Consider the following 19508-nt stretch of genomic DNA (forward strand, 5'->3'; position numbering starts at 1 on the left):
TTCTCACCCCCAGGAGAAACACTCTTCCCCCACAAGTGACAAAATTTTCCTACCTTTTTTTCTCCTTCTGCATCTTAACAGGCTCTGCTTTTTTGCTGGATTTCTTCAGGCCTGCTGGGGCTGCCAGCTTTGGTTCAGTGACAGACACTGGAGGTTGTTCCACTATTTTTTCTTCTTTCACGGCTTGTTCTGAATCCAAATTGACTTTAAGTTTATCTACAAAGTATAGCAGATGATATATAAACCCATCATGCAATATTAATCTATCATTCCTTTGACAGTCTACTAAGTGCCAGGTAATATGTTAGGAGCAGGGACTAAAGGGATGAAAACATAGTCCCTGTCCTAACAGAGCTCATGGTCTAGTCAGAGAGCATTTCGCCTTTCCAACTACCACTCTAGCTATAGCTGTTTTCATTTCTGCCTCCTGCTAATCCCTCCTAGTATCATAGCCCACAGGGCAAATGATAGTAAAAGCAGAGTTTAGACAAAACAAATACAACTTTATGAGGTATCATCCTTCTCATTTGTTACATGAGGAAACTAAGACAGAGGGATTAAAAGATGTACCCAAGAGTACACAGCTTATAAATAGTGACAACAGAAATGTCTACAAAGATCTATTTTCTTTCTATTGTAGTCTATCTTTTTAAGCCTGGATACTTTCATGTACTACTACCTTAATGATATAATTGAAAGACTATTTTGGAATCAGAAAAGTTTGGTTCAAATCCTGCTTCACTCTGGGCAAGTTCTTTTATCTAAAAATCAGTCTTATCTGTAAAAATGGGAATAATATTTACAAGATTATCATAAGGGTTAAAAGAGATCAGTATATAAGGTTAAGTGATTTACCCAAGGATAAAAAAGGTAGGAGCCAGGACTTCAACCTAAGTCAGTTTAACTCCCCAAAGTCCTTAACCTTTTCCCTACACCAAGCTGCAAAACACAAAAACCACCACTGTGTAGTGCGGAGAATTAAGAAATGCAAGCAGGATGGGCCTGGCTAGCTGAGAAATTACTGTATTTTGCCGTGTGTAATGTGCACTTTTTTGCCCAAATATGTGAGGGAAAAATAAGGAAGCGCATTATACATGAGCAGTACTAATTCCGTACCTATATGTTTTTAATTCTTTTATTTATTCTTATGAGTTAAAAGTGTAACTCTAGAAATCAATAACAGTATCTGTATGCAAAATACCCTGGAATACAATAATAGGTTTTGTTGAACTTACAAGGAACTTGCAATGACGAAGAGTTCTTGGTCTTCTATGAGGCACAAATATCGTAAATTTCTTACCAGTATGCAAAATTTCTTTTACCTTGTATCTGTTCCTGTGTTTTGTAATTATTTGTTACATAAAATGTTTTGTACCACAATATGTTAACAATAAACGCTAAATTTCCTTTATAATACAAAAAACAAGTACCTAAACAAATAAAAAACCAAGTACCTAAGCAAAGAAAAATTTGAATTAAAAAATTAAATTGAAAGATATTTTTCCCCTGAAAGTTTGGGTAAAAAACGTGGCTGTGCATTATACATGGCAAAATATAGTAGAGAAGAAATATATAGAAATTATATGCTATATTCAGTGATAGTTTTTTGGGTTTTTTTTTCAAGAAAAGTCACAAAACTCGTAGAAAGTTGAAAACAGCATGAGGATCTCCAATAAGTAGCTTCGGTTATATGTTGTAAAATAGCATAAACCATCTACAGTATAAAAATAAAAAAGAGGGGCCGGCCCGGTGGCTCAGGCGGTTAGAGCTCCATGCTCCTAACTCCAAAGGCTGCTGATTCGATTCCCACATGAGCCAGTGGGCTCTCAGTCACAAGGTTGCCGGTTTGATCCCTCGACTCCCGCAAGGGATGGTGGGCTGTGCCCCCTGCAACTAGAAACAGCAACTGGACCTGGAGCTGAGCTGCGCCCTCCGCAACTAAGACTGAAAGGACAACAACTTGAAGCTGAACGGCACCCTCCACAGCTAGGATTGAAAGGACAACAACTTGACTTGGAAAAAAGAAAGGCCTGGAAGTATACACTGTTTCCCCAATAAAGTCCTGTTCCCCTTCCCCAATAAAATCTTTAAAAAAAAAACAAAAAACAAAACTGAAATTTAAGAAAAAATAAAATAAAAAAGACTGCTATCTTAATCTTAGAAGCTACACATAGCTTAGCATAATAATGTATAAATCAAGTATATCGTTTGAAAGAACACATGATGGATAAAAATGTAACATGCAATCTGTTTGTGCTTAATTTTTTGAAGACTTAAATGGGAAATCTGAATGGTGGAATCCACCAGCCCTACGGTGGTGGCATTCTCCCTTGCATTTGTACTACTGCTGTTCTCATGTATTAGTACCTCTCAAACTTTCCCTCCAAACTGTACAGGAGAGTAAACATGTGTCTCCACAGGATACAAGGGTCAGTGACCAAAGAACTAATTCTCTGAAGTTACATGTGTATCTTTAAAGTTTATGCAAATTCTGCAGTCTATTACAAAATTTATGTTATTTTGATAGCAATTGTTTTAAAATTATATCATTAGGAGGAAAAACCTCCAAATTTAATGTTTTCTACCTACCTCATGGGTTAAGGAAAAAGGCTATTGCATCAAGCCTACGAATTTCAGAAAACTGATCTAAATATCATGGACCAAACAGATTCAGCATCCAGAGTTTTACTCTCTGTCTTGGTTTCACAGCATTTTGGGAACTCTGATTTATACAGATACACAGCTACAATTGGTCGATTAACTGGTAAAGAGGTAGTTCATTGCAACAATTTCAGGCAACTGTTATGGAAAATTTAATAATTTTCTTGTTATCTGAATGATCAAATTACTTGTATCATCTGACTAATTAAAAGCATCTCATTTTTATATTCAAGAAAATATGAAACCCCTTTTACAAGCAAGGATAACATGACATTAATTTTGTCACCAATGCTTCAATTTTGTAACATAAAAAGCATTAAGGTTTTTGTTATTGATGTGATTCACACACCATAAAATTTACCCTTTTAAAGAGTACAATTCAGTGGTTTTCATTTGTGCAACCATCACCACTATCTAATTTTAGAATATTTTCATCACTCCCAACCCTTGACAACCACTAGTCTATTTTCTGTCTTTATAGATTTGCCTATTCTGAACATTTTGCATAAATGGCATCAAACAATATGTGGCCCTTTGTGTTTGGCCTCTTTTATTTTTCATAATGTTTCAAAGTTCATCCATGTTCTAACATGTATCAGTACTTCATTCTTTTGTATGACTGAATAACATACCATTATATGGATATTCCATTCATCAGATGATGGACCTTTGGGTTGTTTCCACTTTTTAGCTATTATGAATAATGTTGCTATGAACATCTGTGGACAAGTTTTTGTGTAGACATACAGCTTTAATTCACTTGAGTAGATATCTGGGAGTGGAATCACAGGGTACTTCTACATTTAACTTTTCGAAGTATTGCTACACTGTTTTTTTAAAGCGAGCACATCATTTTACATTCCCCACAGAAACGTATGAGAGCTCAACTTCTTCACATCCTTGGCAACATTCCTGTTGTCCAGCATTAAGCTGTAAGTGGTTCAAGTCCCCACAACCAACTCTCTTCATCTAACACTCAAGCTTCATTTTCAGTTGCAATGGTCTTCTCGTGTGTTAAATATAATAAAAATATTCATAATTTAACTCTAAACATTCAGTCTTGAAAAAACATCTGTTAAATCAACTTTGTAAGTCATTCTTTTTATCAAATAAATATTTTTTTATTTTATCCAAGTTTTCCTCCTCCATTGCATTCTATCATAACACCCTTTATTCGCTACCTAACAATTACAATCATTAAGGGCAGGGATCTTATTTGTCTATGTTTTCTCCACTGTAGCACCAGCGCATAATTAGTACCAAGCACACAGTAAGTCAACAAATTTGCTCAACAAATATTTGTTAAATAAAACACATGAATAAGTGAGTGAATATTTCTGTATAGTTTGATTCCCGCCCCCCCTCCCCCCGTCTGAGCCCTCCCACAGCACAGGCGGCATCCGTCATTTGGTATTTTCTATGAGAAGCTGATTTTTTTTAAAAACAATTAGCAAATATTCACATCTCATGTATTTTTAAAATAATAATTTAAAAATGCACTGGTTTTTAGGTTACAAACACATTTAAAAAAAAACACATGCGGACCTCATTGAAGTTGCCAAGAAACCACCCAATCTGATTGGGTACAGTGGAGCAGTATCAGCCACACAGCCAGTGACATTAGCATGACCTATTTTCACAGAAATAGGGAGCCCTTCTTGGTACCTGCAATAACATGATCGTGTTTCCCAATAACCTGCATACTTTCAGAACACAAAAATGTTCTGATAGCTTTTATGGCAAATAAAAAAATATCACTCCAACCCCTCCCCCAACCACCAATTTGACCATCACGGAAAAGCAGAATTCTGACTAATTTTGTGTGCAAAGGCACATACAAAATGTTTCCGTGCAAGATCTCTGTAAAACTGAAGCTCCAAGAAAGTGTGCCATAATTATCCTGTGGCACCAGCACTGCTCCTGGTATTCTGCCACATACCCTCAGGGGCTATTTACTTGATATGAGAAGCATGAAAATATGTGACTATCGGTTCCTTCCATATGAAAGAATTCTTATTTAGAAATTTTTTTTAAATGAAGGAGATTTTGCTTTCTTAAAACATAAGTATTTTTAAATGGCACTACTATCTGGGCCCTTCTAATTCACACTGAGGTCTAATTCATTACTATGAGTCATCTGCAAAACTAACTAAAGAAAGGCAAAAGCTTTGTTCTGGTGGCCCCTTGGGAGACAGGGGTAATGGTCACAGTACGCAAACTGACCCCAGTATCCAAGATATTAACCTCAACACTGCACTGCTTAACCAGGCAGCCTCCCTTTTGCCTTAATCCCCGTTTCTAAGAGCTCTATGAAACACATTTCTCTTTTCAAGGCAGGAGGTAAAATTAGGAATCGTAAACCGTGTACTCCAAGAGATCTAAACTGAACCCAGCTCTCCCATAGAATCCACTGTTCCAGTGGGGTTACTTTCATCAATATATTGGTCAGTAGGCTGAAAATTTATGTTAGGATCCAGGCATGCTCCATGGTAGTGTTCTAGATGGGTAAAAACGGGATAAGGTGGCTTTCACCTCAGATATATAAGTTACTATAATAACATTCATGTATTAATAGTCACAGAAATAGGGAGCCCTCCTTGTTCACTGTACCTGCAATAATACAATTAATTAGCATTCATGTATTAAGGAAGGTAAGAACGTACTTACTCATAGCAGCTTTTCCAAAAAAATTGCTCAGCACATTCCCTTTCCCTGGTGCCTTGTTGCCTGCCGACGATGCCTAAAAGAGTGGAAAAGAAAACACACAAGTTTTTCCCTAGTGTTCTGGCTGCTCTTCAAGTACCTATCTCAAAAAACCTCTTCCAAAAAATAAATAAATAAATCTCTTCAATAGCAGAGTGCAGTCATGATGGTACAGTCTTTATAGAATCATGCCAAAATGTGTAGGCATTAGACATAAGAAAAAATCTACACCAGACAGCAGCTGGTGTTAACCTCCAGTGCTTAGTTTCTCACAGTGCTTATAAATTATCCAAGAATGTATCTAAACTTTTTGAGTATATTTAAAAACTCCTTAATTTGACAGAATTAAAACAGATCAGAGACAGTATGGTACATGATGGGGAAAAACCTTCAAAACATTACATTTGTAATCACCAGAAGTAGATGTGAATGCTGGTTCTACCACTTAATGGTTTACTGCTTGGTGAGAAACATTATCAAAAGGAAAAGGACTATTTCAGATGAGAATATCAAAAATTAAAGGATACAAACTAAAGTATAAAAATTAGAATTAAGTATCAGACAGACCCTTATGTAATTAAACTATTACCACTGGAACTACTGCTTTTCTAATTACCCATTCTGAGCTGTAAAGGCATATCTTTAAAGAAGACTTACATTTGTTACCTCTTTAGCCTCTGTTTTGGTTTCCTTGTTGGTATCTTGGGTTTTAGAAGCAGCTTTTGAGACAAACATTCCCATAATTCCTTTAGGCTGATGGGAAATCTGTTTGGAGGTAGGTGGCCCATGACCATTGGCGGTCAACTCATTATTGGCTTGTGTCTCACTTGATACCTGAAGATTTGACTGCTCAAACTTTTCCGAAGATGAGGATTCAGCAGGAGCTCTAGGGACTGCAGCTGCACACTGTATGGCACTAAACCTGTGGACAGAAATGTTACATTACATAAATGTCCATATCAAACCTTCTGGTCAAACTCTTGCTTCTTCAAAATAATACTTTCTAAGCCTAATGCTATTAAACGGGGGAATTTTAGAACTAGAACAGAGTTTAGAAATTATTTTGTGCAAAACTCTCATTTAGATAAACAAGAACTGGAGAGAAGTCAGTAACTTGTCCTAGGTTATATATCTAGTTAGTAATGGAACTAGGATTGAAATCAAAACTGGGGTATGAATCTACCATACCATATTGAATACTCTTGCTTTTTTGAAAAAAGCATCCTAATTTAAAACAGCAAGAATACACCAAACAATAAAGGATCAGTAATTTCACCATCCTTGGGACACCAAATGGTTATCCTCTTGTTTTTACAGACTTTCACCTTATAGAACTAGATATGCAATAAATATTGTGAATCAAAATTAAGAACTGTAAATATTAACACATTTCCTGACAACTCTCCTGGTCAGAGTGGATCATGCTTTAAAATATGGAAGAGGCTGAGACCATAGCCACTGGCTCCTATAACCTGTGGTCCTTTATAGTTGTTTAATAATTTCTAATAATACCAACTAACAGCACCAGAAAAGTATGCCCAAAGTCAAGAGAAGAAATTTGGAACTGTTTGCATGGATATTCAGGGGGAACATTCATCTCTTCTTCTCTAGTCATTGTAAGTGTGCCTGTTTTACACAAATCCATAATGTAATGTTCCACATTGTAAGTGGATAACTGATCCAGCCTTCTCAAACAGCTGTACTTGAAGCAAAGTTCCCCAACTTTTCCTAACAAAGAACATTTTATTTTCCCCCGTCTTTTGCTTCTTAGGGATGGGTGAGAGCTCCTTGAAGGTAGGGAAATGCATTATTCATCATTTATATTTCAGGTACACAGTAAAAGACCTGCCATAAGTGTCAGGAAATATATACTGAAGGAATGATTATTTAAGTCACTGAAAGTGAGGCTTCTGTCTTCTCTCCCTTCTTCAGTGTACCACCTCAGCTTGGGGTGGGAGAAGATGGAGGAAAAGAAACTCTGTCGTCAAAGTAATTATCTTAGTGATCAACCAGGCACAACGTCAATATTAGCTGCAAGAATAACTGGCCTAAGAAAACAATTCCTGATAAATCATTTAATTTCAAAAGTAACTTTAGACTGAACAGCTAGAATTTACAGCTCCAAAAATCTTCCACTGATTCATTGTGGTCCACATCAGAAAACCCTAAATTAACACAAATATTTTGTGCATCAGAATTAAGAACAGACGGAAATCATTTCCTTTCACCCACCACTCTTCCTCTCTGGCCTTGCAGTGCTTCCATGTACAAGGAAAAGAGCAATGTTTTATTTCATTGTCAACATCTAAAGTTGGCCCCAAGACAACTCTTTCTCCATTTGGTCTACATTCCACACCTCAGGGTCAGGACCAGGAATTGGCAATGAGGAAGAGACCAAGTTAGGCTGGGAACGTGTCCGAAGAGAGAAGAATCTGCTCAATCCTAAAATTTCAACTTTCTTCCTGTCACAGCACTTCTTAAAACACATGAAACAATGAGTCAGATCTCAGTTGGCCAATAATTCTCAGGACCAAATACAAACTTCTTTATTGGAGATAAATTCTTCACATTTTTACCAAGGATACTTTAAGAATGTAAGTAAAGTTTCATTAAAGTGCTTCCTATTACCACATTTCTACTTGCCATGTTTATTTTAGTGGTCCCTGTGCAAATTTCATTTTGAACTTTTGAGTCACTTATTCTTGTTTGCTTACTTGCGAGATACAACAGAACTGATTTTTTCAGAACTTGACATGCCATGACTAGATTTTAAAATAGACTATTTCTGAAATCTAATAATACAATTTACATAAATGTATCAGGTATTGTTTCCTGTAATCCTTCCCTAAAAGATACCAGACATTATTACTCTTTAGCTATATAATTTATTTAATAAACATTTGTATGCCTATTACACTCAAGGTTTTGAGCTAAAGAAAAAACTAATGTCTATCATTAGTTCACTCAACAATTATTTAGTGAATGCTTATCATCTGCCAGGCACATTCTGAGTACACAGTGATTAATGAAACAGACGCACTCCCTATTCTCATGGAACTTACAGAAACTATGCTGGCCAATTCTATATCTATTGCTCCTCAAGGACTTGGTTCTATCAGTTATCTCATCTCCACCAGTACCTTCAGCCATTTGCTCTTTTCTGGCTCTTTCCTAACAATACAAGTTCAAGGCACTCTCAATTTTAAAAATGTATATATCCTCAGTCTTAGTTCCTCTTTAGCTACCTCCCTCTTTTTTCTCCATTATATAATCATATTTCCTGGAAAGAGTTGTCTGTATTTACTCAGCTGACCAGAATCTGGTCACTCCCTGAAAATGCTCTTTCTAAGGCCATCACTAAATCCAATGGACACTTTTCAGTTCCTAGTTTACTTAGCTCCTCAGCAAGGTTTGATATTCTCAACCAGTCCCTCCTTCTTGAAACTCTTTCCTTAGCTTTTAGAACTCCATGTACTCTTGTAACGTTCCTCTTATCTCTGGCTACTCCCTCTCCGCCCCCCCTTTTTCTGCCTATCCTTCATAAAATGGCTACCACTAAACAGTGCTTATTCTGTGCCAAGCACTGTTCTAGGCACTTTACATACATAACCCATGTAATGCTCTATTCCCTTGTGAGGTTATCACTCCTGCATCTTCATTTCACTGAGGAGGAAACCGAAGCTCAGACAGGTTAACTTGCCCACAGCTGGTAATTACGGTCTAAAGTTTTACCTTCTGTTCTTCTTTCATTCTATACATTCTCTCTGCAGGACTGTATCTACCCAATTAATTCCCTATTTTATCTGATTCCCACATCTCTATCTTTATTCCTGACTCTTTAACCTTTGTATCGCTCCCTCCCTAAGACCATCACCATCACAGATAACTGTCATGTCCACTCTGGATCACAGCAACATTTCTCCTCCACGAGGGCCCGGCCTCCAGATTACTCCCATCTGGATCTGTCTTCACCATCACAGCAAGTCATCTTTCTAAAATGCAATCCTTATCATTTCACCCACCTGCTTAGAAATCTTCAGTCGGTCCCCAGGCCTTGGAATAAAGTCGAAAACCCTTAGCCTAGTGGCCAATGCATGGAAGGTGACTCCTACTGCAGTCTTATGTCTCATCAGATGACTTCCTACCTCTCACTCTACACAAAACGATTGTGGTTCCGTACAAGCACCACGTCTTCTCTCAGCTCTGTCCTATTCTCCCACTTCTCCTTTGACTGGCTACTTCTACTCACCCTTCAAGCTTCGACTTAGGTGTTGCTCCCATCAAGAAGCCTTCTCTGTCTTACTGCCTCACTCCACCCCACCCAAAACTGGGGGACGAGTACCCCCTCAGTACTTCCCACATGATAGCTCCTATTATAACAATGTCACCCTGTACTGTAATTCTCCCCCGCAGGACCATCAGTTCCATAAGCAGGCAGCTGGCCAGAGTCACTTACAGAGTGTGGCATGTTGAAGGTACTCATCAGATCTTTGATAAATGAATTCAAATTACCTTGCTCAGTACCTGCCAAAGTAGTAGGTGCTCAATATGTCTGGGGAACTGACCTGAACCCTCGATACAGCCCCCTAAAGAAGGCATTATTATATCCAATTTCAAGATGAAGAAACCAAATCTCAGAGTTGAAGCAGTTTGTCCAAAGCCATGGGGTATTAAGCAGCAAAGGCCCGACTCAAGCCCGTGACCATTCATTCCCCAAACCCACATGCGTTACAGAGCATCAGCTCCCCGTGCTGCGAAGCATACAGAAGATGAACAAGATCCGACCCTGCCTGTGGAGGATCAACTGCTTTTGGATGAAAGGTAGAGGGATATCAAATTAGGAAAAGTTGTTTGAAGGACAACATTTGAACTGGTTCTTAAAGGATGAGCAGGATTTAGACAAGCAGAGACTGGGGTAAGGGAGTAATGAGGGGGCACAGCAAACATTTCTGGTGGCAGTAACAGGATAAATACATGAGAAATAGATTTATGGGGAGTCCACTGGGGTTTTCAATATGGGTTGTGGCTGCTATTTTTCACCTTATGATGTACTAATAAAACCAGGCATGTGTCTTACTGCAAGATAAATGGGGTTTTACTAGACTTGGCATTCACTCTTAAGAGGCAGCCACTGTGTAAACATCTTACAAAATCAATTCGTAAAGAAGCCCACAAGGAACATTAAGGAGCTCACTTGCTGCAGTTCTGCAAGTTGCTTTTAAGGATGTCATAGTCGGTATTGAACAGAGGCCCACTGTCCTTTAGCATGGCTTTCTGGATGCTGTACACATGGACGCTGGCAGTCACAGCTAGCTTGGACTTCACTGCTACAAGTCAACAGGAAAAGCGGTCTGTTAATACACAAACTTCATAGCATGTGGGGACTTTAACAAGAAACCCTTCTGCATGAAAACCATTTGCAATTTGTGGTGGTCCAAAAAACTCTAAAAGGCTAAAGAGCCACATATACAGTATAACATCAACTCTTCTGTCTCCAGTGGGGACATTATAACAAGGTAGGTGGTGGTGAGTCAGTTCTAAGTACAGCACCTGTGAGGGTATCACTCATCCAGTGGACACTCAGTAAATATTAACGAATGATTGATGATGACTGATTTTTTTTTTTCAGTCAGGGAAGAATCTTACACTCTAGCATATAATTGAGTAATAAGTCATTTTTATCTGAGCAGACTCACTTACGTAGTTCAACTTTAGAAAAAGCAATTCTATGACACAATACTACTAACCAGGTAAGTCAGCAGAGGAAAAACACAAAAGGACATCACAAGAACAAATGTTAGGTTCCATAAAGGAAAGGACTATGCCTAACTTGTTCCAAGTCTCCAATGCCTAGCAGAGCTTGACACAGAATAAATACTCACTATGTGTCGACTAAATGAATAAATCTTGCTTTGCCGACTAGTGTGGAATTCAGAAAGAAAAAAGTGGACATCGCCACCACCCTGAATACCTCAAAGTTAATTTGTAAGAAAACGACTCCACTGGCAGGAGTCTTTATTTATAAAGCATGACAGTGCAGGTTTTGTCTGGAAACATAGGTCCAAGATCACACGGACCCTGTTATACAATTCCTTCAAACTGAGTTTTTAAAAAATAGAACAGCAGCATTAGTCTTGAAACAGGTGGAAAAATTTATACATTATATTAAGTCTTTCTGACTTCAGAAATGCATTCTTTAATTTCCTTCCTAAAAAAAATTGTTATGGAACACAACACAATATTTAGAGACTACTGTCTTTTTACAGTTGCTGAGGTGCTCTATATGGTATTCAGGATAGTTTTTTGCACGTCTGTCATACGAGTTTCGAAATCCTGTGATGAAAGTGCTTTATAATGACCTTAAAAATGGGAAGTTAGACAGATGTATATTTTAACATGCTTCAGAAACTACAAATAAGAGGACTATACAGCTCCTCAGTTAAACAGCTAAATATACTGTATACAGATGTTAGGAGCAGATTTTCTGTTCTACCTATACTGATGGTATAAGAGAAAAAACTTGCTAAACTGCTAAAACACTTACCTTCCAATTTATCTTCTCTCACTACTGCAACCTTGTGGCACTGTGGGGAAATAACACTTCATTAATGTTTAAAGTAGTACGACTTGCAATTTTAAAGTTTCCTTGCCAATAATTCGATTGCACTTGGATATAAAATTAGGAATATTAAGTACCTCTGAAAAGATATCTTACAGTTTAAGAGTCACACTCATTTTTAACTTGCTTACATTCAAACTTCTCAATGAGGTTAAGGAAAGCGATGGAGTACAAATATCAATATCATCACCATCATCCCCACAGCATTTCATATCAGTGAGGAAAAGATGACTTTTTAGTAGGTAACATAATGAGAATTACCGTATAATCATATGGAACCAGGTGAAAATTGGATCTGTCTCTCATACCATACAAAAGAATAAATTCTAAATGGATCTGAGATATAAAGAATGAAACCACATAAGCACTAGAAAATATGTGAATTCTTCTATAAACTGATATAATCTTAGAGTGAGGAAATTTCCTAACTATAATTCAAAATCCAGAAGTAATTGAAATAATCCATAAAAACTGACACCTTTTGGATGACAAAAAAATAAAAGTGAAAACTTTACCAAAAGTACAAACACAAATGCTAAAGTGGAAAAAATATCTGCAAGTTATACCACAAAAGGTTAATATATAGCTGCTAAAGTAGAGAAAACAAAGACTAGTACTCCTTTAGGTAAATAGGGAAGAGGTATGAACAAGACAGTTCACGGTAAAAGAAATGCAAATAACCCCAAAACACATGACAATATGTGCTTTGCGGAAACAGGCACTCACATACACTGCTGGCGGGAATGAAAACTGGAGAGGTATTTGGCAATGCCCAATGAAGTACATATACATCCTACTTCTAGGAACGTAACCTTAAAACACACTGGCAAACATACACAAAACACATATACACTGAGCTATGCACTGCAGCACTATTTGTAATAGCCAAAGATTGTAAATAACTCAAATAACTATCAATAAAGAACTACTGAATAAACTAAGGTCTGGCTATTAATGTAGAATCATATGGCTGTAAAAAGGAACGCGGAATATTTCTATAACCTCTATTGACTGATGCTCAGGATCTACTGTTAAGTAAAAAGAGCAAAGTGCAAAATAGGGTATAATGTATAAAAACTTTTATCTAATAAAAGGGGTTAATATAAATATATATTTGCTTATATTAAAAATATACACAACAACAAAAACAGTGGAAGGAGAATGCAAAACCAATAAAGTTATTTGTAAGGAAAAAGAGAGAACCTAAAAATTCAAAGAGGGGGAAAAAACTGAATTTATTAATAACTAGATACTGAATTGGTGGCTTAACCAGAGAGGAGTTATTTCAAGGGTTTCTAAAACACTGGCTGCTTGCACATCCGTAATGGGGTATATCCTACAGACAAAAAGAACTACAAAGAGCCTTAACCTATTTTCAGTAATCATATTGTTAGTAAAAATATTTCTTTTGCTTTTCTAAATCTTGTATGTTTGGCTAAAGCAAATACATATTTATGTTAATATAGGAACCACCAAAATTCCCAACATAATATGAGAAAAGAGTAATATAAAATTAAATAACTTAAAAAAAATGTAATTGTAGATCTGAACTGGGAATATTAGTATGTTTTCATAATGCATTTTCTCTTAAAAAAACAACACAGGTATTCTTAAAAATGTGACGTGCTGCAAAACTACAATAAAAATTACAGAGCTTATAGAAAAAGAGTATTAGGAACGAATCGCTCAAACCTATGCAACTTTGTAATAAGAGCCCTAAAAATAATAACTGGTACCTTCAGGAGAAAATCTGGACAGCCTAGACAGTTTGGTATGGCTACGTGCTGCCTCAGGATACTGAAAATGCATGAAAACGGCTCAGTGGAAATGCCAGCTTGCTGACGCTAAAGCATCGCACAACAGAGCAGAGCTCAAATTCAGTGGGTTCCTGTTAAAAGGAGGACACAGAATTAAGTTCAGTATCCAAAAACCCAGAGCCTGGCTGAGGGTAAGCCCCTGAGCTTTTCAGCAGTTAAAGGAAAAATATGGCAAGTTGATGAGAGTAAGTTCTTTATAGAAAAATACCCGCCAATAAATGTGGAAGGAATGACAGAAGTAGAACACCATTTTGTAACTCCTTGTGAATTAATGATCTAGGCAATAATAAAAATCAATCTCAGCTAAAATCAGATGAAAAGCTAATGGGGAACTTCATAAAGGATGAATCAGGCTGACGTCTGCAAACACAAAATGAGAATCAACCAAATGTTCCCTTTAAATGTTCACATAATTCTTTGGGAGACTCTCTGGGATGAAATTAGAAAGAGGCATTTACTTTCTATGTATTGTTAAACATTTTTTTACAATAATCACAATCATTGGAAAAATAAAAAGCTTTTACAAAAGTTTTAAAAATCAATACAAAGCCTATCATGTATTTTTTTTTCTAGAAACACAACTTAAAAAATGGAAAGAAACAAGAACAAAACCTGAAAGTATGCTTAATAATCTGCCTTTCCGTAGGAGGGCTCCCTTTAAGGAAAACAGCGTGGGTAAACACACCTGGTCAGTCATCCAGGTCCAAAGAGCTGCTCGGTGGCACTGTGTGGAGGGGCGGGCAGTACAGGATCCAAAATCTCCACAATCACTTCCACCATGGCAATCCTACTCTTGCTATATTTTTAATATTAGGATTCTAACTAAGATTTCATTTGAAGGCATTCTGCTGCTTAAAAAACAAAGATGGGCAAAATTTTAATGCCCTCTTAAGTTTAAAAATAAAAGGCCTTTGTGATGACAGATAGGAAGCAATGTGTTAGTGTTTGTTAAATAAAATTAACAACCAAAAAAAGGCCTTCATAAGCAAGCCACAGCATAGCTGTTTTTAACTGACATGGGTTACACATTGTTTTGAAAAACGGTCTCCAAAGAATGCACTGAGGAACACAGTCTGAATGCACTTTCAGGAGTTCATCCAGGAATCCCCTGAACCCCAAAGACCATCCAAAAATTGAAAATTAAGAGCCTCTGTCATATGGCTTAGAATAAAAATCTACAACTTTATCTTAAAACATAAATTCTTAACCTTGGACCCTGCTCCAGAAGATGTGTGAACACTCAAGGGTTTATAAATATGTCGACATATTAATTTTTCTTTCAGATTCTCAAAGGAATCAGTGACAAAAAAAAAAGAAAAGAATAAAACGCACTGCTTTTAAGGAACACAGTGACTCCCAAGTAAAGAATTGCCTATGACTAGACCGAAGGCACTGACCGGAGAGACAGAAGGAAGCTGGTTCACCCTTGGAAACACGTTTGTCAGAGGCACGCTCTGGCAGCATCCATTCAAGAGCCACACAAAGAGCGGATTCTGGGGCCACGTTTACTTCTGAGACTAAATGAATCAGGTCTGCTTAATTTTGTGTTTCAGATGTATGACGTCTGATTCTACACTTGCAAACGTCTTGACTATCACCTGGCTTGCCAAACAGCTTCCCAACAAGAAATTGCTGGTCAAAGAATACTCGTATAAAGGATCTGATGCCCCTGACAACCTTGCTTCTCCTTGTAAATTACTCAATTGTCATTCTAGATTTAAATCTCACATGCTTGGGACTCTGTTGCTATAAAACAAATCTAGTCAGTATTTTGATACATCAAGCTTCTGAACTTCGGAGTCAGGGAAAGTCCAAAGGGCAGAGGAAAACTTCTATTATTAGTGATCGCTGAGGAGCCCTGATCCTCAGCTGAGTTCTGTGGGGCTGCTGGTGGTGGTGCGAGCAAAAGGACCTTCAGACAAGAGGCTTGGGGAGCTGAGAACAGAGGAGGTATGCCCTCCTTTTGGGAGGAAGCCAGAGAGGAAGAATTATCAAAGTGCCCAAGGACCAGTCTGGTGTAGAAGGCACGAGTTATCTCGGCAGAGCTTCGGTGCTCATCGTCATGGGAGTAGCAGGATGGTCCCTTTGCCCCTGGGAGGGCTATGGAAGCAGCTAAGAGAAAGTCAGCAGACCCGAGAAAGCTCTGTGGTCAGAATGATGAAGATGCAGCAGTGACCTGAGTGGAGGGGCGACCACATACCAGACCAGACTCTAAAAAGATGCACGAAAATAAACACGTTCCCAACCCATGCTTCTGCATTAGCTCAGCCCCTGGCCAACACCCTCATCCTTCAGCCTCTTTAAACATAAGCCTACTAAAATGAATGCTCAAATTGAAGTCAATTTCAATTAAAAAAACTAAAATTATTCTTTCTGAACACCTGCGTGTGTGGCTTGACATTTTGAACAGGATGGAAACCAACCCCCATTGTCCCTAATGTACCTTCAAGGGGAATAACAGAAGCAGCCTCCTAATGTCTTATCGCCCAGGAAAACTGCGTAACAAATATAGTCTCTGCATCACAGCCAAGACATTACCAAAACTTCTCAGAGTTTTAGGCTGAGTCTGAAAATCCAAAACAATCATCTTCAGGTAGCTTTTTCAAACTTCCATAATACTAAATCTTGGTTTTTCTCCCCTATCTTGTTATTTAACGTTTATAGTTCAAACATATTTAAGCTCATAAGATTCTGAGAACTTACCGAATATCCATTCTGAATGAGACTGCCAGATACTAAGTAGGTGACATGCAGTTGGGCTCCTGAATTTTCCTTTCGCTTCCTTTCAACATAATCATACAGCATCCTGTTCCAAACAAAAGGGACAAGAAAGTCATTAATAAGAGTTTTTACGTCATCAACTCTTAATTTGTGACTTAAAAGTCAGGTATATTAAATCTGCCAGTCCATCAAATTTTCTACAGAATTTTTGCTCAGTTTATGGACAGAGCAAAAAGTTGGGGTCAACTTGTCAAGTTGGCACAATGACCCAGTAAGTAACTGAAATAAATCTAGTAATAGGCCAAGAGGGACTGAACCTGCAATAAAACAGTGACAATGACATATAATGACTAGAACACACAACCAAGAATAAGTTCAGTCACTGTCTAGCTATGCAATACTGGACAAGTGAATTCATTTTTCTAGTCCTCTTAATATCCTGAGGTATAAAAGGGGAGGGCAGTACTAGACCAGTGATTCTTTTAACCTGGGATTCATGTGGCTATCTATAACCCTTCACCCCCAAAATTTTAAGTAAAGTGTATATGTGCTTTTTGGATGGGAGACAGTTCAGGGTTTTCAAGTTTCACAAGAGATCATTACTCCAAAACATTAAGAACCACTAAGTAGATGATCACAAATGTCCAGCTTTGAAATTCCAGTTTTATGGTCACTCAGCTTCAATGTTGTTTCAGAACTGCAGGATGCAACAGCTTATTCACACTGCCCAGTATTCAGAGTATTCATTAATCTGAGATTGCCAAATGCTCCATGTAAAAATAATGTTGCTTTTAATAACATCCCTAAATTCAATTTTTATCCTTGTAAAGTATCAGAAGTTGGCTCCCCTCAATAACTTACAGATTTTGTAACAAAAACAACAACAAAAGAGACATACGTGCCTTTTATTTCAAGAAACATATATTAAGTCTCTATAACATGTCACACTTCTGCCAAGAACAGCTGGAAACTCAAAAATTCCATGGGAAACTCAACCTACACTGTTGACCACTCTTCTTGAAGTATCTGCTCTTAGCTTCATTATCCTGTGCCTTACTGAGTCCCCTGGTACCCCTCGAACTGCCTCCGCTCCATTTCCTGCACAGACTTGACTACCTCCTCCGTTTCCGTAATAGTTGGGGTTTTGCATATGAGAGTGACCAAATATCCAGGTCTGCCTGGATTTGAGGGGAGTTTCCTGAGACATGGACTTTTAGTGCTAAAACCGACAGTTCTGGACAAACCAGGATGGTTGGTCTATTTCATTCATCCCCATGGCTTCACTTATTCCAGACAACATCATCTGCTCAAAGCCAGAAATCTGGGAGTCATTATCCTTCGCTTCTCCGTAGCCAGTGAGTTGCCAAATCTCATCAGTTCTCCCTCCCAAGTAATTCTTGACTCCATGCCCTCCAAATCTCTTAACTGGACTATTTCAATTCCAAGTGTCAGTTCTGCCCCCTCCCCACCAACATTATCCATGAGGCTGCCATAGTAAAGTGTTAAAAATACAAATCAAGTCATTCGGTCAACAAAATTTTACTGAGTAGATACTTTATGTTCTGTGCCTTAGGGATAGAGCAATGAACAAAGCAGTCAAAGTTTCCAACCTTTCAGAGCTTAAATTGTAGAAAAGAGAGACAAACAAATAAGTACGAGGTGTGATCAAAAAATACGGTGAATGCTGCTGCTGAGTGCCATCCAATGGAAAGGCAAGGATTTTCAATACGGGAAGTGGCCTGTTGAACCTTAGTAACAGTGTGTGACAAGTTCCAACTTGTTTGGTGCAGTCAGTCAGATGTGAGCTACGGTTGAGAGAAGGTCTGTTTTAAAGTGCCATAAATCACCCTCCATCATGACAATGCTCCATGTCACACATCGCTTCTGGTACAGCAAATTCTGTCAAATAAAAACATTATGGTGTGTTTTCATCCACCTTAACCACTGGATCTGGCACCGTGCGACTTCCGGATCTTTCCCAAAGTCAAAATCATTCAGGACATTGAGGCAGCCACGATAGCGTAACAAAAGACACTCACAAAAGAGGACTTCCAGAACTTCAGCGAGTGGCAAGAATGATGGGATAAGTGTGTTTGATGTGAGGGGGAATATTTTGAGGGGGATTAATGGCAACGTATCTTTTACTAAAATAAACTGGTTTTTTTATTTAAACATTCACTATATTGTTTGATCACACCATGTAAATATATGTTAGATGGTAGTAAATTTATGGGGGAGTAATGGAGAGTGCCTGAGAAGAAGTTTGCTAATTTATATTAGGTGATTAGGGAAGGTTTCATGAGCAGCGCCCTGTGGGAACTAAGGAAGCCACCTCTGTGGATATCCTGAGGGAAGAATGCTCCAGGCAGAGAGAATGGCAAATGCAAAGTTCCTGCAGCAAGAATGTAGGCAAGGTCCAAGGAACAGAAAGGAGGCAAGTGTGCTGAAGCAGAGTAAGGAAGAAGAGTGGTGGCAGAGAGAGCCGAGCCAAGTGTCAGACATGTAGAACTTGAAGCAAGGAGCTCATTAGAAGGTTTAGAGCAGAAATACCATGATCTCACCTTTCAGAAGGATCCCTGATTGCTGTGTGGAGAATACACTGCCGAGTGTCAAGGGAGGAAGCAGGGAGACCACTTAGGAGGCTACTGCGGTAATCCAGGCTAGAGATGATGGTGGCTCAGACTAGGGGGCAGCAATGGAGGTAGTACATTAGTGGATGAATTCTGGGTGAACTTAAAGGGAGAAACAACAGTATTTGCTGATGGATTGATCGTGGGGTATGAGAGAAAAGGAGTCAAGGATGACTGGACTAAGCAACTCAAAGAATAAAGTTGTCATTCACTGAGATGGGGAAAAGCAGGAGAAGTAAGTGTGGGGCAGAAATCAGGAATTAGCTTTTGGGGCATGTGAAGTCTAAGATACCTACTGGTCATTAAGTGATGTTGAAAAGTAGCTGAATATTCCTGTTCAAAAATGTTCAGTAGCTC

At 38.2% G+C, this 19508-nt stretch overlaps 1 protein-coding gene across 3 annotated transcripts in view; it reads right to left on the reverse strand.

Annotated features, from left to right (window-relative positions):
• Nucleotides 1-19508, reverse strand: part of POLD3 (DNA polymerase delta 3, accessory subunit) — a 44871-nt gene that overhangs the window by 17062 nt on the left and 8301 nt on the right. Inside the window, exons 3-9 of one of the 3 annotated variants that reach the window (XM_074335773.2) lie at nt 19083-19203; nt 16504-16606; nt 11909-11948; nt 10559-10691; nt 6022-6286; nt 5329-5401; nt 54-216 (exon numbers count right to left, since the gene is read on the reverse strand). In XM_074335773.2, the coding sequence (XP_074191874.1) occupies nt 54-216; nt 5329-5401; nt 6022-6286; nt 10559-10691; nt 11909-11948; nt 16504-16605 (776 nt within the window). In that variant the 5' untranslated portion in view covers nt 16606; nt 19083-19203. The remainder of the gene's footprint in view (nt 1-53; nt 217-5328; nt 5402-6021; nt 6287-10558; nt 10692-11908; nt 11949-16503; nt 16607-19082; nt 19204-19508) is intronic. The other 2 variants (XM_019744423.3, XM_019744422.3) reach the window with 2 other exon arrangements.

The sequence above is a fragment of the Rhinolophus sinicus genome, chromosome 14, assembly GCF_057876585.1.
Source record: "Rhinolophus sinicus isolate RSI-liver-muscle chromosome 14, RSI-T2T, whole genome shotgun sequence".
In the NCBI taxonomy this organism is placed as follows: domain Eukaryota; kingdom Metazoa; phylum Chordata; class Mammalia; order Chiroptera; family Rhinolophidae; genus Rhinolophus; species Rhinolophus sinicus.